At 46.3% G+C, this 22,032-nt stretch overlaps 7 protein-coding genes across 7 annotated transcripts; 4 read left to right on the forward strand and 3 right to left on the reverse strand.

Annotated features, from left to right (window-relative positions):
• Positions 1-206: 206 nt before the first annotated feature.
• On the reverse strand, positions 207-1,626 carry LAJ45_02286 (uncharacterized protein; the record flags this gene model as incomplete). Its single annotated transcript, XM_046111877.1, has 7 exons — positions 207-291; positions 367-415; positions 474-1,128; positions 1,197-1,292; positions 1,354-1,422; positions 1,491-1,531; positions 1,596-1,626. The coding sequence occupies 7 exons, from the start codon at positions 1,624-1,626 to the stop codon at positions 207-209; spliced, it is 1,026 nt and encodes a 341-aa protein (XP_045974777.1).
• Positions 1,627-2,221: 595 nt separating this feature from the next.
• LAJ45_02287 (uncharacterized protein) lies at positions 2,222-4,465 on the reverse strand (the record flags this gene model as incomplete). Its single annotated transcript, XM_046111878.1, has 3 exons — positions 2,222-2,727; positions 2,787-4,074; positions 4,142-4,465. The coding sequence occupies 3 exons, from the start codon at positions 4,463-4,465 to the stop codon at positions 2,222-2,224; spliced, it is 2,118 nt and encodes a 705-aa protein (XP_045974778.1).
• Positions 4,466-5,179: 714 nt separating this feature from the next.
• Positions 5,180-6,591, forward strand: LAJ45_02288 (uncharacterized protein; the record flags this gene model as incomplete). Its single annotated transcript, XM_046111879.1, has 3 exons — positions 5,180-5,786; positions 5,841-6,435; positions 6,495-6,591. 3 exons carry the CDS (start codon positions 5,180-5,182, stop codon positions 6,589-6,591), a joined length of 1,299 nt encoding a protein of 432 aa, XP_045974779.1.
• A 2,294-nt stretch (positions 6,592-8,885) lies between these two features.
• LAJ45_02289 (uncharacterized protein) lies at positions 8,886-11,647 on the forward strand (the record flags this gene model as incomplete). Its single annotated transcript, XM_046111880.1, has 4 exons — positions 8,886-8,997; positions 9,100-10,026; positions 10,084-11,570; positions 11,639-11,647. The coding sequence occupies 4 exons, from the start codon at positions 8,886-8,888 to the stop codon at positions 11,645-11,647; spliced, it is 2,535 nt and encodes an 844-aa protein (XP_045974780.1).
• Positions 11,648-13,019: 1,372 nt separating this feature from the next.
• LAJ45_02290 (uncharacterized protein) lies at positions 13,020-13,580 on the reverse strand (the record flags this gene model as incomplete). The annotated part of the gene is made up of 1 exon (XM_046111881.1): positions 13,020-13,580. The coding sequence occupies one exon, from the start codon at positions 13,578-13,580 to the stop codon at positions 13,020-13,022; it is 561 nt and encodes a 186-aa protein (XP_045974781.1).
• A 1,511-nt stretch (positions 13,581-15,091) lies between these two features.
• On the forward strand, positions 15,092-18,174 carry LAJ45_02291 (uncharacterized protein; the record flags this gene model as incomplete). The annotated part of the gene is made up of 5 exons (XM_046111882.1): positions 15,092-16,547; positions 16,626-17,241; positions 17,300-18,041; positions 18,108-18,109; positions 18,168-18,174. The coding sequence occupies 5 exons, from the start codon at positions 15,092-15,094 to the stop codon at positions 18,172-18,174; spliced, it is 2,823 nt and encodes a 940-aa protein (XP_045974782.1).
• A 531-nt stretch (positions 18,175-18,705) lies between these two features.
• Positions 18,706-19,979, forward strand: LAJ45_02292 (uncharacterized protein; the record flags this gene model as incomplete). Its single annotated transcript, XM_046111883.1, has 3 exons — positions 18,706-18,925; positions 19,118-19,788; positions 19,860-19,979. The coding sequence occupies 3 exons, from the start codon at positions 18,706-18,708 to the stop codon at positions 19,977-19,979; spliced, it is 1,011 nt and encodes a 336-aa protein (XP_045974783.1).
• Positions 19,980-22,032: the final 2,053 nt, after the last annotated feature.

A 22,032-nucleotide genomic window follows, 5' to 3' on the forward strand; every position in this document is an offset into this window, starting at 1 on the left:
AAAAATCATATCACAGGCGTTAGGACAATTGAACTGTTTTTTCTTGGCTTCAATGCATTTGAGTACCCCACATATAATTAAACCTTTCCTAGTACATATATGAAAACTTTTTAGATGCTTTTTTTATTTTTATTTTTTTGCTTTGAACAAATGGCGAGTCAAATGACTACAGTCCGTAAATAAACCGAACAATCACCATTTATCACTCATGCCTCCAAAATCTCGGCAAGAACCTCGGCGATCTTGTCACCGACCTCAGCAGTGGTGGCCTTTCCACCGATGTCGCCAGTGCTGACGCCCATGTCAAGGACCTTGCGCACAGCATCTTCGATGGCTACAGCCTCCTTGGGGAGGTTTAGGGAATACCTGAGCATCATGGCACATGATAGAATAGCGGCAACAGGGTTGACAATCCCTATCAGAAGTAAGTAATTATCCGTGAATCAAAGAGACATAAAGAACAAATAGCCTACCTTTACCAGCGATATCTGGAGCAGATCCGTGAATAGGCTCGTAGATACCATTAACCTTGGTCTTACCATCAGGGATGCCCGACAAACTTGCACTAGGCAAGAGCCCCAAACTTCCTGGAATGACACTGGCCTCGTCACTGATAATATCTCCGAACAAGTTGCTCGTAACAATGATTCCGTTCAGCGCGCGGGGGTTCTTGACCATCAACATAGCCGCAGAATCAATCAACTGGTGGCCGTACTTGATGGTCGGGAACTCCTTGATCATAACCTCGTCGACGGTTTTTCTCCACAGGCGAGAGGTAGCAAGGACATTCGCCTTGTCCAAACTCCACACAGGGAGCGGGGGGTTGTGTTGCATAGCTAGGTGACCAGCTAAGCGGGTGATGCGCTCAACCTCGTGACGGTGGTAAGGCTCCATGTCGTAGGCATAGCCATCACCATCATCCTCTTTGCGGTCACCGAAGTAGATTCCTCCGGTTAGTTCACGGATGATGTTGAAGTCGACACCGCGGCAGACAGACTCCTTGAGCGGTGAGAATTGGATCAGCGATTCGGCGGCGAAATTACAAGGACGGAGGTTGCCGAAGGTTCCCATTTCCTTGCGGAGCTTCAAGAGACCCTGCTCAGGGCGAACAGCGCCGGTTCCCCATTTCTGCGAATTGGGGAATTGGTCAGCATTTGTAAATTGGTAGGGTGTAAGGCTATTGGGGTGGAACATACGGGTCCACCGACAGCGCCTAAGAGGACGGCATCGGCTGATTTAGCGGCAGAGAGAGCTTCATCACCGAGGGCGGTGCCAATCGCATCAATTGAGGCCTATTTATACAATTAATGCCCTAATTCCTTAGGCCAGTTGGGAGAAATGAATTCAACCTACACCACCCAACAAGTGAGGCTGAAAGTCGAACTCAATATCAGGGTTGCTAGCGGCAACAACTTTGAGAGCCTATATTCTCGTAAAGGTTGTTAACTTTCAATATTATAATTGTAGTGCCTAATTGAGTGTTGGTGAACCTTGATAGCCTCCTTGGTGACCTCCGGACCACAGTGGTCACCTGCATGAACAATCTTATATCAGCACAAGGTGGGCGCGCATGTAAGATGGGTGCTGGCACGTACCCTCGAAAACAACAATCTTGTAGCTAGGCATATCTATCGAGTAAATATATGAAGATTCGGCAGAAATTGATCAAAATGACAACTTTGAGTTTTGGCGGGGCTGGACCTTAGTGGGGTTGATGGAGCAACATCATCGTTGAGGGGTTGTTTCTTGGCATTGCAGAGCCTCCACTGTGTTTCTCCGAGATTGGTGGGGAATGGGATGTGGGGTTCTAGCGTGGATCATGCATTATCACTCTACTACATGTACTCTAAGGTTGGATTAGAAGCGAATACGTGAGAACATAATACACCCTCGGCATTTTTCTACCAGTTTAAAATGTATATACATATATACCCGTAAAAATGAAGAAATTCGTATTCAAAATACCGCGCGCAAGTTGGTATTGATCTGCATGTCGCTGACTGCAGTTGTAAAGAAAATCGAGATTCGAACATAAAACCATTTTGCACAGAACCACAAAAGAAAAAGCTATACAATTCAGAACTCCGAACAGTGACAGTGGTGCGGTTAAAAGGAGAGGGGCATAAAAGTACCGCTCCACGCCAGTTAGAATCAACAAACCGCCGGAAAAAAAAACAGGAGAAAAAAAACAGTAAGACGACAGTACGACCAATTGAACTATTTATAGCAGTCCCCGGATGACCTCCGGTTGGACCTCAACCGCAGCCGCTTGAGGAGCTGCCCCCAGGCCCTCTTGCCCGTCTTCTCCTACTGGCGCGGCAGGTGCCTGGTCCTCAGCAACCGCAGTTTCGGGCTCAGCATTGGCAGCCTCCTGCGCATCCCTTAACTGTTGCGCCTCTCTTTGTCTCGCCTCAACAGCGTCAACATGTCTTTCGTGGAGTCCGGGTATAAGACTCGCCAAGAAGATTGTGATGCCTCTCTCTACGCCACGGATTATGTCTCTGACACGATCTTCGCGCCGTGCAACAAGCATTCCGGCAGTTTGAGCGGGTCCAATGGGATTTCCATTGGCATCGCGCGCTAATGGAGTTTGAGTTGGATTAGGCTCGAGGTTAGGGCCATCTGCAGCCGCAACTGGATTAGGGTTGAGGTTAGGGTTGGGGGGAGGTGGGTTGATGGCCTCCATTAAAGGGCGGAGGAAATCATTGAAGATACCGGTTTGCCAAACTAAAGTAACATTAACGACTGCATCTGAAATGTAGGATTGCATTACTGGGGAAACATACTGAAGATTAAGACAGCGATAGATCCCAAGTATAACATCCGTCTCCATCCTCCACTGCCAGTAAATAAGATGACAAATACAGCTAACCTAGCAGCGAGCCAGAAATGAGTAGCCCGAGCTCGAATTCCCGCAAGAACATCAGCAAAAGTGATTGGCCTCCTCCCGTGATTCCGAGCATGAGCTTGATGGTGATTTTGGAACCCAAAGCCTTGCCCCAAAGCAGGGTTCTGGAATACATTGTTTCCATGGACACCGTGATTGATATTGTCAGGTATAGGCCAGCGAGGGGCCCGGAGATCTACTGGAGGTAAATCGGCTAATCCCCCTGCGCCCCAGTTGATATTGAAAGCAGGAAAGGGGGGCGGAGGGGCTGGATATCCTGCGCTTCCGGGAGGGCCTACTAGCAAGGCGGTAGGAACTCCCGAGGCATCTTGGAGCATGTAAACCAAATTGTTCCCTCCTAGAAAGTTCCTTCCAATCGGTGGTTGAGGTGAAGCGTAGAAATCCTCCAAAAGATTCGAGCCAGTTGCAAAGCTTGCGGTCGTCGGAAGTAGGTTGATTTCTTCTTCTTGTAATTCCAGTAGTGCGCGCCGTCTAGTTTCATCCTCAGCTTCCAAAGTATGATTCATTTGCTCAGACGTGGCCGATCTTGTAAGTCCTCCCGAAGATCTAGATGCGTTCCCATTCTCGCCAGAAAGCGGCGTTGGCACTCCTGTAGAGGGAACCGGGATACCACCTGGCCCATATCTTAGGGTAGGAGTACTTGAGCCAGATCCCGAGGTACCTGTGCCCGGAATCGAGATACCAGTGCTCTGACCTGACGCACCCAAGGCGGAACCGGTTGCCTGCCTTGCCGTTACAATTCTCTGGCCCAAAACTTGGTTCGCCCGTGACAAGCTCTCATTCAACCTTTGTCGAGCAGCGTCAAAATCTCGCTGCTGCTGCCGTGCATCTAAAGTACGCTGATGCAATGCCTGTCGCAATTCGTCAATTCCCATACCGTAATTTTCCCCGGTGATAGAAGGTCCGCCATTGCGCGCAAGCACAGTTGTTGTTATACGGGTGGTAGTAGTAACTATCGATGAATTTGGGGTTGGGGTAGTTGTGGTACGTGTGGTTGTTAGCCGCCTGTCCGGTGGTGCCGGTGATGATGAGTGCGACAACGGTGAACGTGGGTTTACGAAGAGTGCAGGGTTTGGAAAAGTAGTTGGAGGAGGACTGGGACTTGTGGGACTATTTATCGAGGGGCGAATGACCAAATGGAATGTGTATGCGTCTTGGGGTGTATCCTAAGAGCAGTAAAATTAGATGGTCAGAACCAATGTTTAAAAACAGCGATAACGAGGCAGGTCATACCCCAGCGCCCCCATCCTTTCCGGGGCCCAGTCCGAGGATGTTCTCAATGACAAGTTGGTCTGTCAGTAACTTTCCCCTGTAAATCAAGCGCTGTAGGTCATTCGCTGGCCGAGAATCCAAGGTGGTTGATATACGACTTTTGAGCTCTCCAATCGTAGATTTTGGCAGCACGCGAAAAGCAATATCAGTGGGGAAGTTCTCCGCGGGTGAAAGGACTTTAATCAGTATGGACGAAGGGTCTATTGTCTCTGGGGCTAAAGGGCCATTAGGAGTAATTTGAGCACTTGAGGAAGAAGGAGAAGAAGAGGCCTCTTCGTATGACATGACGAATGCGGGTCGTTAGGGAGGAGGAAGGGGGTATGTAGCTGTACGGGGCAGCGAGAAGCTAGGATGAGTGAGGATTATCAGATAGTTGAAGCTAACAGTTAGGTAGATGGCAAAAGATGAGATTTCCAATAGCTATAGCTGGATAGCTGCAGGAAGCGTAAATATATGAGTACAGCAGCCTACTCAGCTTCCCCTTCTTTTCTGTCGTCGAAAGAAATTAGTCAGTTGGTTGTGTTTGGTAGACGTTTCACAACCGCCATCTGTCCTTCTCTTGAATCTTAGTCAACCACAGGCCATGAGCCGCAAGTGATCTAGCCATCCATGAGCAGAATGCAGGTGCGTTAAGCGACATCACGACATCATCATCCCACCCTCCTCACGGAAATACAGACTTCTAACGTCAACTCTCACCCCTCCATAGAGACAACGACCTCCGCCCGTACATAATCTCAAAATTATCGCCTACTTAGCAATTACCAGTCGAATAAATTTTTACAAATAATTTTCAGAAGATTTCAATTACCAGTTGCTTCCATGCGGCCCTCACAAACCTGCACAAGATGTTTGACTCGTCTTCGTCCATCGGAGATACTTCTCAGACCACAATCTCAATTCTCTAGGACATTGTCGTCGTCAGCCCTTTCCGGTACACAACGAAATTTGAAAAATGGGGTTCTACCATCTCTTCAATCGAAGCGCACTTTCCTCTCCATGTTTGGAGGTAAAAAGGATGTTCAGACCCCACCCCTCCCCTCGGAATTGGCCTCTACAAGCGACCATCCGGTATACGAACATACAGATGGCTCACGTATCCTTCTTAAGCCGAATAATCTCTTTCACTCTATGGACAAGTCGCCGTCTCCTTCGATGCGTGAACGTGCAGCTGCAATTAAGCGTACCGCATATTGCCCGCACCCTGATCATGCTAGCTCTCCACAGCATGTGAAGTTCACTTGCTCTGACTGTGGTGTTCCCACTTACTGCTCAGAAGACCATTGGGCTGCGGACTACGAAAACCATATTCTAATCTGTGATGCTCTGAGGGAAGCGAATGAGGACGATCATGATCTTCGCTCTGGCAGGTTCTTTCCCGAGTTTGAATACCCGGGTGAGCAGATGGATGAAGCCCTCATTAACTTCACAAACTGGGATACATTCCTCTATACTCGCGACTTCAGAGCTGTCAATGATCCAAGATCCCTTCGCCAGGTTACTAGGCTTCTAACATACCCTATTACAATCGCAAGTTTCTTGCACGAACTTAGCCCCTACAACCTCCGCCACAGACTGACTATTGAGGGCTTGAAGAGTGTAAGCGGTATATATCATCTTATCTATCTATAAATCCTATGAATACGGCTGATTCCCCAAGCTCTCCGCTACACCCTTCATCCCCCCAAAACTGGTGGTGGAAAAGACATGAAAGGGATTCGAATAACTCCACCACCTGTCCGAATTTTCATGCTCGGTGCCCGTGCCGAGTCCTCTCTTCCCAGAGAAGTCTGGCATCAACTTACCCACATGTTCCCTATATCTACCTTTCATCTTGTTTTCATTGGCCCTGAATCGCTCGACGGTCGATCCTCAGAACTCCCGGTCCCTGATCGTACCGACTCCAATCCATTTGGGGCGATCGTTGAACGTGTATCCCATAACATGAAGATCAGCACATTTGTTGAGCACTACCATACTCTTCACGCTACGGGAACCTTTGCGCCATTTGACCCTTACTTTGATTGCTTTGTACTTTTCCACCCGGGATTGGGACATCCTGGAAGTGCAGCCGAGTGGGAGAACACTTTACCGAAATTGCTGGAGACTAAATGCCCAGTTCTTGTAACAGGATATACAGAGAATGATATGGAAAGGGATGTGAATTGGATCAATGATAAGTGCAAAGGAGAGTTCGATATGCTGTTAGAGCCAGGGGAGAACCGGTTCAAGAGTTTGAGGTGGGATATTAATGAGTAAGTTTTCTTTTCATTTCGGACTTTTTGAGTAAGTGCGTGTTGACCAAGGTGTTTAGTGCGGATCCAACGGATTTGAGCCAGGGTAACTGGGGCGTATGGAGCTTTAGAGGAAAGAGATACGAGGCTACTAGAAAGGATGTAGAGGAAGTGTAGACTTTTTTCTCTCATCTAGAGTCTGAAGATTGGGAGCAAAGCCTTCCCCTTCTTGTTACTATCCCCAGGTATATGTTGTTAGAATATCGAGGATGATGTGGTCTGTAAATATGATAAATTAACTTTGTAAAAACAACATGAGTTAAAAGAGTTACCTTATTATAGCTATATATGTATAAAGTAATTATTTAAATATTAATAAAAGCACTCTAGTATTATGCAGGTGTAGATCTGCCCCCGGACGGCCCGCTTGAGCTATCGTATTAGCCATATCAAGGCCTCGGTGCATGCTCGCCATAATTAATCATCGGAAATCACTCGATTGTTGCCTATCAAGGGAAGAATAGACGGGAAAGTTACAACACATGATTGGTTTGATCTAGTGAATCATAGGGCATTGCAATCCGCTTGGAGATATTAGTCGTAGAGAAACATCTCGTGCCAACGCACACTCAGATTATGTAGCAAGTTTCGGATTCCAGTGTTTCTTCGGATCCCTTGCTGTCTTAGTCTTCATCTCGATTAGTATGTCGTATTTTCTTTTTTCCGTGTTTTGTGCTAGTCGGGGCTAGTAGAGAGACGACTGTCTCTGCTGTAGATGGCATCTTCGGACCCAATCCCTAGAGGTCGGACATTATGTTGATACGGAAAAGAATTGCTTTTAGGCCTATCTCCTCCGTCGGTCAGAGTGGACTGGGCCATATATAGCAGAGTATAATAATAATAATAATACGTACTCTAGACTGAGGGCGATTGAACGTGCCGGATCACTGGTCGGTCGGGCGAGGCTGACATACATGCACCCGTCTCCGATGTCGATATGTGCGTACTGCATCTTTTTAAACCTTTATGGGGCGTTATCTTTTGACGAATATGGATATGTAATTAACCGGACGTGGCTGTTTATGAATAGGATATATGCTGAGTTTGCAGTCAGAATACTACATGGAGTACTTTCTCTTTTAAAATTACTCAACCGGCAGTAGATTGAATTTCCCCTCTTGAATGATGTCATTTATCTGGGCCCTCAGCTAATACCCTGGGTATTTGTGCACAGCCTCCCTACATCGGGGTTCTTGGGCGTTTATCGGGACTAATTGGATATCAGTTTTGGCCAAATCCGAGCCTCAGAACCATTGGCAGCATAAAGATATCATCGATTGTTTCCTAATACCTAATTATATCCAAACCTAGGAATATTTAAATAGCATCTCGGCCGAGTGATCTTCTGTGATTGTGCAATATATTTCTATACCCTATTTGAAATACAAGATTTCGGGCCGCGGGTAATCATAATATATGTACATATGTATTTATACTACATACTATATACCTCTGAGCGTTTGAAAGAAGTGCCATTCATCGTGACTGGGATCCGGTGTGATGATAGTCGCGGCAATCTTTGCCATTGCAATATTGTACCGACCATTACATACATCCATTATTGAAATTAGGTGTTTGAAGTTGACATTTAATGAGTAGAATATACTGACCAATTGGTAAGATTCGTCTAGGCTTGAGAACGTACTGCACACCTGCTACGAGCCACAAGTATTGGGACCAAGCACAAGCTGCAGGTCTCTATGGATAGGTGCTCTAGGCCTCTAGCCATATCCAAATGCCAATAGAACCGGCACGATAGTTCAAGTTCTTCTGGAGCATGTATCTACATATGTGTCCATTCCGCATTGCAAATGTTCCTCTGCCAGTTTGAATCCGTTGCGTTGTGCTGTTAAATTTCTGCAGATTCCTGTTAACTTATGTGACCCCTCAAGTTTCAACCACTCGGATCGCGGAAGTAGTAGCGATCAGGACTCAGGTGTTGTAAACTCTGGAACGACGTGGGGAAGACAAGGGACTTTAGGCTTGGACCCGCCAAGTTTGCATAACTCAGCCTCAAAGATACGCGCTGTTAGGCAGGCTGCTGCAGATCTCAGAACCGCCAAGGCCCTACGAAGGCATGGAGGTAATTAATGAATAGGACCCCTGAACGTGTCGGGAACTTGCTGCGTATGTACTCGTGTGCCTTATTATTCCATACAGGGACTACGTACATCTCAAGCACTGTTTATTTTCCAAGGCTTGTCGAATTGAAATTAGTCCAGAGTTGTAGGTCCTTTCCCTCTGTTCTGTCTTCTCCTTTTTTTTTTTTCTCTCTCCCCGCGCTCCCTGACCATTTGGCTGATTCAGGACCCGGGTTGATAACCCCCCCAAAAGATTCGATAGCTTCAACACTCTTCCATCCTTCAACTTTCCACACCTATTTCCATCATTGCATGTGAGTCTACCTCATTATGGTGCGCTTTTTCTCTCGTTCATACTTTACGCCTGCCGTTGTCGACCGTATTTCTGCGGCGTTCATCTGTATTACATTGCTGGGTGTGGCTTTACGCTACTGCTGGTTCGGTAAGCTCCTCCCAATTTGTTGTCTTGTCGCGTGACCATGTTCCACAATAGATACTTGTAACTTGTAGATCTCTAACAGCCATCCTCAAAACCACTTTTTAGATGCCAGAGACCCATTCAAATGCGGCGCAATACTCAACGAAGGCGAATGGCTCGATTATCCCCTAGAAAACTCAACTATAGTTCCCGAAAATTGGCAGCCTCCGGGCTGTATGATGCACAAATACATCTCCGACGACGTTTCAACTTGCCTAGCCAACCGTCGGGTTTTATTTATTGGGGATGCATCTATTCGACAGGTTTTCTGGTCTGTGGCGAAGGCGTTGGACCCTAAAGCAAATCCTGCAACGGCCGAAAAGCATGTTGATATAACAGTAGAAAAAAGCGATGTCAAGTTGGAATTTGTCTGGGACCCCTGGCTCAATTCGAGCAGGTTGCACAATGAACTTTCGTCATATAACGATGGAAAAGTGCAGGATGTATCTGGAAATCCACCCGCTTTGTTTTTGATGGGATCCGGACTGTGGTATGCAAGGCACGAAAATATGAATGGTTTAAAGATGTGGAAAGATAGCATCGATGATGTCGTTCAGCACATGAGAAAGGGTCGCAGGACGACAGACATGACTGAGTCAGATCTCTTACTAATTGCTCCAGTCATTGTACCAGCATGGAACAAACTCAACGACGATCGCAAGGCGACTATAACTCCACAAGAAATCAGAGCTATGAACCAGTACCTTCAACAGCTGTCAGATTTTCAGGGTGTGGATGTCATCTGGTCATGGCACGAAATGATTAAAAATCTGCCACAGGTGTACGAAAGCTCGGGCATTCATTTGGTAGATAGCATTGCAGAAAAGCAGGCCGAGGCGCTGTTGAATTTGAGGTGCAATGCAGTAACAGCAACCAAATACCCTTATGATCAGACGTGCTGCAATAGGTACCGTGCACCGAACCATGTTCAGTGGATTGGCCTTTTGTTCATTTTGGGGCTTCTTCCCGCAATTCTTTACATGAGGAGTAAAGGTGAGAATTTGACATCCAGCTGCTTTTCATGGACAAATTGCTTAGAGGATCTCTCAGATGAGAAGACAGGAATAAAGTCGATTGCCCAAGCTGCATGGCTTCCGTCCGATGATGTGGCATGGGCTCTGCTAGTTTTTGGCCTGGCTGTCGTTTACTGTTTTTATGCGGATCGCACGCAAGTTTTCAACAAAGCTCACAAGCAATACTTCACTTCGGACTTTTTATGGGGAATCGTACTATCTCTTGCAGCTGGACTTTTTACTCTACGTAAAAACTCGGAAACCAACCCGGATCAACCTTTTTTGAACCGTTTACAGACAGATGAGTGGAAGGGGTGGATGCAGTTTGCCATTCTCATTTATCATTATACAGGGGCGTCAAAGATTACTGTCATTTATGGATTCATACGTGTAACCATCGCTGCGTATCTATTCATGGCTGGATACGAACATACTCTCTACTTCCTTAACCAAAAGGATTACTCATTAAAAAGAGCTGCATCAGTTCTGGTCAGGCTGAACCTTCTGAGTTGCGTGCTCCCATTTATGATGGGCACAAACTACCTTTTCTACTACTTCGCTCCGCTGTGCTCGTACTGGTTCTTGGTTGTGTTTACAACTATGAGGGTTGGAGAGCAGTACAACTCGAATACCAAATTCCTCGCCGCCAAAATCGTACTCGCGGCGATCCTTTCGGCCACATTAACCCACTTCCCGGGGGTGTTGGAAGCTATATTTAGACTTGTCGGTTTCCTTGCGAGGACAGAATGGGATGTCAATGAATGGAGGTTCAGGGTCTCATTGGATATGTGGATCGTCTTTGTCGGCATGGCTGTAGCAATCGCGGTCAATAAAAACAAGGAAAATTCATTCGCATCAATGCAAGGGTGGGTATCCGCGAAAAAATTCGCTACTATCGCTTCAACTATCGGTCTTGTACTGTATCTTCTGTTTGAAGCGACAAGAGATGACAAATACGAGTACAACGCATATCATCCATACATATCCGTTATTCCAATTCTATCATTCATCACTTTACGTAATTCTACGCCACAGTTGAGAAACACTCACTCCAAAGTCTTTTCATGGCTAGGGAGGTGTTCACTTGAGGCGTTTACGCTTCAATACCATATCTGGATGGCGGCAGACACGAAAGGACTATTGGATCTTGGTGCTTTCGGTTTGACCGAGCGAACATCTAACTTTGTCCTTGCCACCATCCTGTTCCTATATGTCAGTCACCGTGTTGCAGGTGCAACTGTTACACTATCTAGGTGGGTTTTGGGGATACCTCGGAGGTCCAACATGTCGCAGCAACAGCAGCCAGGGCTTCCGACGTCGAGAGGGCCAGGCTTGGATGATGATGACGACGAGCCAGAAGAAATGAATGACGAAGTGGCCGGTTCATCTCGTAGAAGAAGTGGAGAGGAGTCGAAGTCAAGGTCGAGAGCAAAGACTTTGAGCGAAGAGGCACCATCAGGGTACTGGGGGAACCTGAAGTATCGGATGACGGCAATATTGGTTATTATATGGTTTTTGAGCTTGGTGAGTTCATTTTGAATGAGCTGTAGTTCGTAACAGCAGCTAACATGTACCTACATTTCATTATATAGACTTATTGATGGCAATGTTGAGGAGTCTATGTTTATTGTTATTCTTTACTTTTTCTTTTTCCTTCCTTGGTTTTCTGGATTTTTCGGATTGGATTACATGATATTCCTACTATCACACCTATTTCACTTTAGAAGGGAGATGTACATGTATAAAGTTGGGATTTAGGGTCCTGGTAGGAGGCATGAATGACTGTATGAAAGAAAAATGAACTCGAGGAGGAAGGCCTTTATAACGGAGTCCTACGGAGAGAGGTCAGAAAATGGTCTTGTTAAGGGGCCCTGGTTGGATTGTTGGGCGATAACTCCGTCCTGGTAGTTTCCCAAAGTACCGATCTCAACTATTAGCGGACGAAAGAATGAAAATCACTACCATAGGATTACGATGTTCCGTGAAGAATACCAAATTGAACCGGAATTGCAAGAAAAATGCCGGATCAATATCATATTCTTACCACATATCTGGCGCGTTAACAGTGAATTCGTAACTTTCTGCACTGCACTTTCACCTACAAGCAGGAAAGAGGGTATGTATCGGATCCAAGGAGAGTGGCTGTCTTGATTATTTGAGTAACGACCAGCTTGAGACTCCACTTTCCCTCTTAATCGCGGTATATTTGCTTAGAGGTGAGTTTCCACCGTCGCTGATGGAAACCCATTTTCGCCGCGAGAGTGGGATGTGGGTGCACTAGAAATCACTCGTGCGTGGCTGATATAAATATGAAAGGCTTTATTACACCACAAAGTTCTGTGGCGGATACATGTATTGCGGGTTTCCAAAATTAACCGGACGCTCTGTTGCAACCACCCAAACCAAATAGGCCACAATAATTAACTTTCAAATACCTACGATTGAGCCCATATTAAAACCTGAGATAATACAAGCATAGAGAATCACAGATATAACAACTCTTGGCTTTTCCAGCTGTGGCTGTGTTGCAAGGCGATGTTGAATCGCATTCCCATACAATATTTGGTTGTAACGCAGTATCCGGTTAATTTTGGAAACCCGCAATACCTAGATACAAGTAGCTACCTGTAGGTACACACAGATTTGGATATATTTAAGTAGGATATTTCCGGAGAAATTCATGAACCATGTCTCTTCAAACTATGCACGTACTAGATGCTTGTGTCTACTTATTGAGTGATTTATTATGGATTATAATTTGACATAAAATTTGTGATTGTTGCTAGGCCGTCTCTATTCCTTTCCATCCTGATGACAAAACTAAAATCATTTTACTAGGACGGGCCTCAGCACACGCCCTATAGTCGTATAAATTACACAGGGTTAAAATCAAACAGGGATGAAAGTCGCAACTAGGGAAAGTGAACAACGTAATAGAGAGGAAACATTGATGGCAAGCTGATAAACCACATCTTACTCTACGGGCTTCAAAAACCCTGCCTCCTCGAAGTCATCACTCTCGTACTGATCGATCATATGAGTATCTCCTCCAAAACCCCTCGGTACAGCAGCGTGGTAAGTTCTGTTTAGGCTCTTTGGCACAGAAATCTGCCCGGCCGGCCGTTCCGTTTGCATTGAAGTTTCGATTTCCGGATCCTCTTGGTATTCGCGTTTATTGTTGGTTCCTTTTACTACTTTTGACAGAGCTTTCTCTTGACTGGGGGGTACAACACCAAACTTTGTAGACTTGTAGGTTCCTGTTTTGAGACCCTCTGGAACGGCTTTGCGGACACGCATGCCAACGTTGAGAAGTTTAGATTGTATATCCCCCGGGGACTCGTGTGCGTTATTGGTACGCCAGGTGATTGTGCTTGAGGTTTTGGTATTGGGATTGGTATTGGTATTGGGGGTATTGGTAGTGGAGAGGCTGCTAGGGCAGCTATTGTTGGATGCGGGGGAGAAGAATGAGGTAATGGAGGGTTGGATAGAAGTTGAGAGAGCTGGACGCTTGCGAGAGCTATTGGAAGAAGGCATAATGATATTGTTTAAGATAACTAGGGTCTTCTATCTTGTTGTAATTAGTGGTTGATAGGATGTTTGGGGTTATTTATAACTCGAGTGCTATGACGGTGTAAGAGGTGTAGACGCAGCGAATGCTGGAGTAGTAATGTAGTATGCTGACGGATAAGCTCTTCGTTTCCAAGTTTTTATGGGTAATAGCATAGGTGGTGGTTGCCAGGGAAACGATTACTGATATTGGAGTAGCTATCACTTAGTTTCCGGATTTTTTACTCTATCCGAATCCGGAAAGTGGGTGAATATATGTATCTTGAAAACAGAGGATACCAAAACCCAATCAAGACATAATAGTATATAGTAAACATATACGCTTAGCAAAGGTTTCCAGTAAGGCGCATGTACTCTAAATATATGCAGAGAAAGTATATTGACCAACCACCAAGAACCCGGAAACTACTAGGGTTAGTAGTGATGTTACACATTGGGTGCCATAGAATCTGATTCGACTCAAGAGTGCTTTGTGGGATCGGGACTATTTCATCAGGTCTGGCTGAGTCTAAGGCTAGGGATTGTCTCGTACCCTACGGACAGCGTGTTGCTCGCCGAGACTTTAGGGAGTACAGTCGACTCTCCTGTTAAATAACGATACACTCGGGATAGAAAATGAACACCCTTATAGTGTATATACATAGGCCGACGCCCATGAGATTGAAAACTCGCTCCTTCTAAGTACTACAATTTTCAATTCTATGGCTTGTGTGAGAAGCTCGCCTGGTGTTACTACATGTATGTCGCAGAATCAAGTAATGTAACAGCCTAAAGGATAAGGCGGCTACCACAACAACAGATAGTCGACTGTGGCTACTACATACATGATTCACCTAGAGAATTTATTACAAGTGGCCTTGGGGAGGAGTTGAGGTAATTAATCTAAGAAATACCTGAAGTCCTTATGCCCGTTTAATCCCAGAGCAAACCCCAGGGCACTCACTCCATGACTTAATGCTTGAAAGTCAATGCCAAGCAAAACTCACCGTTGAAACATTGAGATGTGTCCCTTAACGAGTGACTCCTCATGAGGCGCAATATCGGAAACTTCCAGAAATTGTAACAAAAGAACACGGTAAGTCACAGTTACTACTCCCACACCTAATTTACTACGCCGTCGGTAGAGATTCCGTTCTTACCAAAGGAAATCATGAGAAATAAACGTGGCTTCAACTAATATCCAACAAATTATGTAATCTGTTTCGTCTTTAATACCTTAGCGGGAATTCTCCGGCTTGGCAAAGGTTTTGGCGCAACCTGGCCTTTTTGGATTCTGAGCCTCAACATAAAGCGGACATCATCCTCCTCGTACATTTGGGCTTTCCCCCGCATTACTGAACCCTTATCATTCTTAATTCACTTCGAATAGCTCCTACCTTAACTCAGCCACTTAGAATTCACCTTATTTCAAGCTTCATAGCTTGGTTCTTTTTCTTTACTTTTTAGACTTCAAAGTCACTGGAGCTCTAGTGATAGTCATGCGTCCAGTAGGAGTACCTGCAGCAGCCATTCCTGGCTTGCTATTATTGCTGTTTACAACATGTGCTTCAGCATCGACCGCAATTCTTGGTATGGACTTCGGCCAAGAGTACATCAAAGCTGCGCTTGTCAAGCCTGGAATTCCTCTTGAGATTGTTCTCACCAAAGACACAAAGCGCAAGGAAGCTTCAGCAATTGGTTTCAAGCCTTCAAACGCTCCCGTAAAAGAGGGCGAGTTTGCCTACCCGGAGCGACTCTACGGAACAGATGCCGTGAACCTTGCGGCGCGATTTCCTCATGACGTCTATCCCAACCTCAAACAACTCCTTGGGCAACACATAATGGAGGACGAGGTCATGACATACTCCTCGAGATACCCAGCGGTCAACATCATTCCGAGTTCGTTCAGGTCAACTGTCGCTTTCAAGACTTCCTCTGCCCCCCCGGTCGACTATGGTGAAGGTAGCTTTATGGTGGAAGAGCTCCTTGCTATGGAGTTTAAGAACATTGTCTCAAATGCCGAAGCTCTAGCAGGTCCTGGGACCAAGATTAAGAACGTGGTTTTCACTATTCCAGCATTTTTCCGTGCGGAAGAGAAGCATGCCATCGAGCTTGCAGCTAAGCTCGCGGGATTGAAGGTCATGAGTTTCGTTTCGGACGGCCTAGCTGTTGGCATCAATTATGCCACCACACGAACCTTTGACGAGAAGAACCCCGAGTACCACATTATTTACGATATGGGGGCTGGATCGACCACTGCTACCGTGTTGAGGTTCCAAGGGAAAACCGTCAAAGATGTTGGGAGATTTACCAAGACAGTTCAGGAAGTTTCTGTTCTGGGGGTTGGTTATGATAGAAACCTTGGAGGAGATATCTTTAACCAAAAGATCTTTGACGTTCTCCTTGATGATTTCACTTCAAGCCCCAAGGCGAAGAAGCTGCTCGAGGAAAACCCTAAGCTTAAGGAGGATGTTAAGCGCAACGGCCGTGCCGCAGCCAAACTTTGGAGGGAAGCCACTAGAGTGCGACAGATCCTCTCTGCAAATACAGAAACCGTGGGCTCGGTCGAATCGCTGTTTAACGAGATTGATTTCCGATCAAACAAAGTCCTGCGGTCTACTTTCGAGGAGTTACTAGCTGAGTACGAGGACCGTATTACAAAGCCAATCATGGACGCCATATCAAATTCTGGAATCTCCTTGGATCAAGTCAACACCTTGATCCTTCACGGAGGTGCCGTAAGAACTCCATTTGTTGGGAAGAAATTGGAGGAAATTATGGGAGGTCACGCCAAGATTTCGAAGAATGTTAATCCTGACGAGGCCGCCGTTTTCGGAGCTACCTTCAAGGGTGCCGCAGAGAGCGGTGGGTTTAGGGTTAAAGAGATAAGGACTCACGATATTAGTGCATATGCTGTGTCGCTCAAGTACAAAAAAGATGGTGACTCGGCTAAAGGTAAGATATTGAATCCCGCTTCTTTTTTTTTTTTTTTTTTTGGTAGAGCCAGTAATCTAACCACTCATCGATGAGCAGAAACAACCCAACAAATCTTCCCTTACTTTGCCAAAATGGGCCAGGAAAAAATCGTCCCTTTCCCCAAGCAAACGGATTTCGATTTCTCTGTTTTGTTTAACCTCCCGCCCCGCCCACAGGACCCGAAGCAGAGGCCTGGGCACGAGCTCCTTGATGTTGTAAAAGTTCAAAATCTCACCGCCTCAGTTCAAAAATTGAGCGATGATTTTGGTTGTGAAGCAAAGGATATTTTCACAAAGTTTAGTATGGAGATCAGTGAGAGGAATGGACTTCCTAAGATTACTAAGGGCTGGGTCGAGTGTACCGTAGAGACTGTCGAGGAACCGCCCAAGAAGGAAGGCATGGTTGAAGGTGTCAAGGGGTTTTTTGGGCTTGGCAAGAAGAAGGACGGGGAGCAAGAAGTCCTAGAGGAGGCTGATAAGACGGATTCAAAATCGGCATCATCAAAAACCGCCTCTTCCGGAAAGAGCTCTGCTTCCGCAGAGACCTCTACTAAAGAGGAAGATTTGACACCGAAGATCGTCAAGAAGTTGCAGACAATTCCTCTGAGTTACACTGTGGAGAAGGATGGATTTCCTGAAATTCCAGAGAAGGACAAGGAAGCATTAATTTCAAAGTAAGAGCAAAACGCAGGGCATTTTGAAATTTAAGGATGAAGAGCTAACTTTCTCCAGGATTCAGGGATTTGACAAATTCGATAAGAATCGCCATGATATCGAGGAAGCCCGCAATGTACTTGAGGCATTCACCTACCGTGGCCGTGATTATCTTGAGGATGGGCTTTTTGTTGCTGCTTCAACTGCCGAAGAGCGCGAGAAATTAGAGGCCCTTCTCTCACAGACCACGGATTGGCTATACGACGAAGGCTACACCGCCGATCTTGCTGCCATCAAACAGAAATTGGCTGACCTCAAGGCCCTTGTGGAACCCATTACAAACCGTAAGACTGAGAAGCAGAAACGACCAGAGGAGATCAAGGCTCTTGAGGACGCCATTGAGCAAACGGAAGGACTCATAGAGCTCTTCAACAATAAGCCACCCACGCCTGATTCTGAACTAGAGGATGCTGAGGTACCTCAAGTTCCTGAAATCGACACAAAGGCTCTGGAGAAGGCACAGGAGGAGACTAAAGCTTGGCTCGAGAAGGTGAAGGCAGATCAGGATGTCAAGGCTGACTACGAAGATCCTGTCTTCACTGTTAAAGAGCTCCAAAAGAAGAAAGAGGCCCTGAATAAGCACGTCATGGATGTTTTGCAGCAGCAAAAGATCATGGAGAGAATCCAGAAAGCTGAGGCAAAGGCCGCTGCTTCGTCGTCCTCTTCAGCTTCTGCAGCGTCTGCGTCATCGGCTTCAGCTTCGGCAGCATCAGCGTCGAGTGCGGCAGAGGCGGAAGCAACACCAAACGTGCTGGAAGAGGTTGTAGAGGAGAAACTAGCTGAAGAGAAAGAAGCTGAAGCTAAGAAAGGTCATGACGAATTGTAGATGTGGGGCTGATTGTTTTTATTTTTATTTTGTTTGAACGGGTGCTAAAATTTATGTTAGTGTTTAGGGGATATCAAACTAAGTCCACAGATAGAACTAAAGTTCTATCCACAGTATATTATGCCTGTAGTAACTATAAGAAAAAGAATCAAACGTGAATTTTAAAATAAACGATGAGTTTCAATGACTCGTGGATCATCACATCGCCACTAATTTGGTGATGAAGATTCGCTAATACCAGAAAAAAAGATTGTGAATGTGTTAGAGTTTGTAATCCTTCAACCCCGTTAAATAGGATAAAATGCCTGGTGTGCAGTCTTTGCTCTTGTATTCTAGTGGTGTTTTTTCCCAGGTGCTCGTGCGTAGCCAACTGTGTGCTCCTAATTACTCAACGAGGTTTGCTTCTCGGCTAGAATCTGTTAACGGTGTCTGAGGCAGGACAGCTGTGACCACGCTAGCGAGTGATGTCGTATGATGCATATGCCCAAGCCTGTCTGGACCCAACCCTCTTAAATATATTCTCCACAGAGAGGTAACAATCCGTCAACAAACCAATCCATCTCCAACAAAGGGAAAAATGACGAAGAGATCTCCATCAATGGGAAGAACCGGAAAAGCTGCCCGCGGTGGACCGGATCATGTCTCTCCAGACAGAAATGCCATCCCGCACCGCCCGACTAACGGTCAGGGCGTAAATGCAAGCCTGCACCCACTTGGCTCAAGCAGGATTACAGAGTCGGGCCAATATCCTAACATCGTCAAGAATCCTACTTCTATCAAGAATCCTACTCCCTCAGGAGAGGATGGCCACGCTCAAGGTTTGTTTCCGTTCCGGATAATAGATAGGTCTTGAACTGCACAATTTTTTCGACCTCTCTTTTTTCCTTTTTTTCTCTTCTCTTTTCTTCTTTTTTTTTGCTAACTCTCGGGGAAAGGGGCTGCTCTTTCTTTCTCTTCATCTTTAGGATTCAAGCAAATTGGGGCTCAGGGTCATGTCCATATCCCCACAGAGCCGGCGAGTATGCGGAAGCGTATCTTGTCCCCGGGGCAGGAAGGGGCCAAGAGGAGGAGGCTGCAAGAGATGGATACTATCGTGCAGGCAGGAGCGAGCTCTGCGGGTGAGGGGACTAGGCAGCTTGAGCTGAGGGAATGGGGCCCGCCCGGGGCGGCTGCGGCGTGTTGGCCGGCGCCAGCGCCGCAGCAGCAGCAGAAAATGAGGAAACCGCAGCGTCGGGTACGATCGAAAACCCAAGTTAGGCTAGATAACGCCCGGGCCCATGAGGCGGGCGGGCATTATCAATCTTTCAAGAATCCTAAGGCGACCGAGAACCTTAAGCTGACCGAGAAATCTAAGGTGACCGGGAATCCTAAGGCGGCCGAGAAACCTAAGGTGACAGAGAATCCTAAGGTGGCCGAGAAACATAAGGTGACCGGGAATCCTAAGGTGACCGAGAAACTTAAGGCGGCCGAGAATCTTAAGGCGAAGAAAGCTGCGGTAATCAAATCCACTGCTGATCATAAATTGCCTGGGCCGTCGAACGGGACTGCGATGAAAGATCTCCTGAGGAGACTCGATGTTACGAAGAAGATCGAGATCATCAGGGATGAGAACGTTGCTTGGAATAACGAGCACCCTAATCAACCACGTCCTCAGAGCTTGAGAGGAAGCTACATTAAAGAGGTATTTTAATTTCTTCCCCCATCCAGACTTTGTTCCTCATAAGGAGTTCATCACACTAATATTCGGGATAGGAATTCTTGATATTCACTGAAAACTCGGTGATCTGTGAGCTCTGCATAAAGGAGATGAATCCTATGGAGATGGATGCTCACATCAGACTGGGAAGTCATAGGGGAGAGTGGAGTGCATGAAGAAAGAGAGGGACTGGTTGGAGAATTACTTTAGCAATGAGGCCATTGTGATTGATTGAGGCTTCATTCTCGGATCATTCTCTACTGATGTCTAGAGTCTCGATGAGTATTAGGAGGATTTGATCCGCCGGACAGCTGTTAGGTAGTAACTACAATGCCCATCCTATTTGTAAACCCCCCCCCCCCCAAAAAAAAAAAAGTATATAATACATATTAGTTGAAAAAAATTTCCAAAGAATTTTCCAGAGTGGTACATGTTCGTCATAGGTGGTAACAGAGGTTCAAAAAGACTTTGGAGGGGTGTCGCTCATATGAATAATGAGTTGAGAAACCTAGTAATAGAAGATAAAGATATCGATTAGGCAAAATCCAAAAAGTAATAATCCTATGAATACATATAGCTAATAAAACACTTGAAGTTGAAACTAAGTACAGAGTATACGTCGATCAGGATTTTCCTGGACAAACTTGGAATAGAGTGATATCTTAGGTCTATGTACCTTACCAAATGGTGGCCGTCCAATAGAGCTCTAAAAATGGATCCTAGCTCCTGCTTAGTGAATTTGAGACGTTATAATACAGCAGAGACCTTTTGTATATATATATAAAAGAAGAAATCGGCTTTTGTAAGCCATTTTTTGTGAAGATGGAACGTGATAAATCGTCCTTACGAATAGCGTCAGACTAATTTGCTCTACCCCGATCTCATTGACAGGTATAGTATTGTTATAAACACTTCGACAGCTGCCCTCGCTCCACCAATATCTTGTACGGGTTGCAACCGGAGAGGAAGCCTGCTGCTACGAAAGCTCCTATATCATAACTAACACCCCTGCGGGAACTGATATGCGTGCTATTTGATCCCCTCTGATCTAGCCTTACGGCGTAATAAGAGTGTCTGTACACACCCATGCTCTGACAAGCTAGCGGTGATGGTCGACCCACCATCTTGATGGTCATCCAAACTCCATCTTCCTTCCAGATGCGAAGTTATATGGCTGGAGGCTGCCGAACCCTCAGGCAGCCATTAAGATAGTAGTCTGGCGGTAGCTAGCGCCCAATCTGGTCCCGCCGCAAATATATGTCGCAATCATCTCTTCCTAGATGCTCTCCTCGGTTGGGTAGTTGTTGTCTGCCATTTAAGCCCGCAGTCTCCTGGTGTTATTCAAACGAGAAGCTCAAGCCCATGAAGATTTTACACAGTAGAAGCCATTACTGACGTGTGTAAGTCCTTGTTACGTATTTGGCGCCGGGTTTTCTCGTGGCATCCAAATGCAATTAATGAATTAAACAAAAAAAGAAAAAAAAAAAAATTCTCGTGGCATCCGGAACGGAAATGGAAACAATCGAGTGATATTGATCCATGATGTCTCACAAAACACAGCCCACAGGATGCACATGACCCGCCGCACTGTGCTCCAACGTGCGAGATGATCTAGCTCTGGTGTCTTGGTGCTTCCCCCAAACTGCTAGAGCCCTGCTGCCGCGTGGGGGTACCGAAGGCCGGTGCGGTTCAGGACGAGTGATGGTCCATGAAGCAGCGAGATTTATGGGGTTGTAGCTAGGCGTGCTGCGGTGGTTGGGGGCCGCTAAGACCCGCTGCCAACCCTCCTTCCTCTCATCTTCAAGGCCATACATGGTAAGTGACGAGTGTAATTGAAGGGGGCTGGGTGGGTAGACCTAGCTGAGCAGCCAGCGTACTTTGCGGGTGGGTGGGTTCTGCCTAGATCTGATCAATTGAAGCTCATTAAGGCGGAAGGGGAAGTGTTAGGAGGAGTAGGACGGATTGTGTTGTTCCTGCACTAGTGCGCGCGTGAGTGAACGCGGACAACTAAAAAACGGGGGACGATAAGGGGCGGGGGTTCCCTGCGTAGAAATGGTCAGAGGGGAAAGAATCGGGGAGGGGATTGTGGTATTGGATAACAGGAAGGGAGTAGGAGATATGTAGCTGGACTCGGGGAGGTAGGGGGGGGGGGGGTGTACGGCTAGCTACCGACTGGGTACTTGGGATAGATGAACTGACACATAACAATGAAGGGGGGTTTGGGGGGGC

The sequence above is a fragment of the Morchella importuna genome, assembly GCF_003444635.1.
Source record: "Morchella importuna strain M04M26 chromosome Unknown Morimp01GS004, whole genome shotgun sequence".
Classification (NCBI taxonomy): domain Eukaryota; kingdom Fungi; phylum Ascomycota; class Pezizomycetes; order Pezizales; family Morchellaceae; genus Morchella; species Morchella importuna.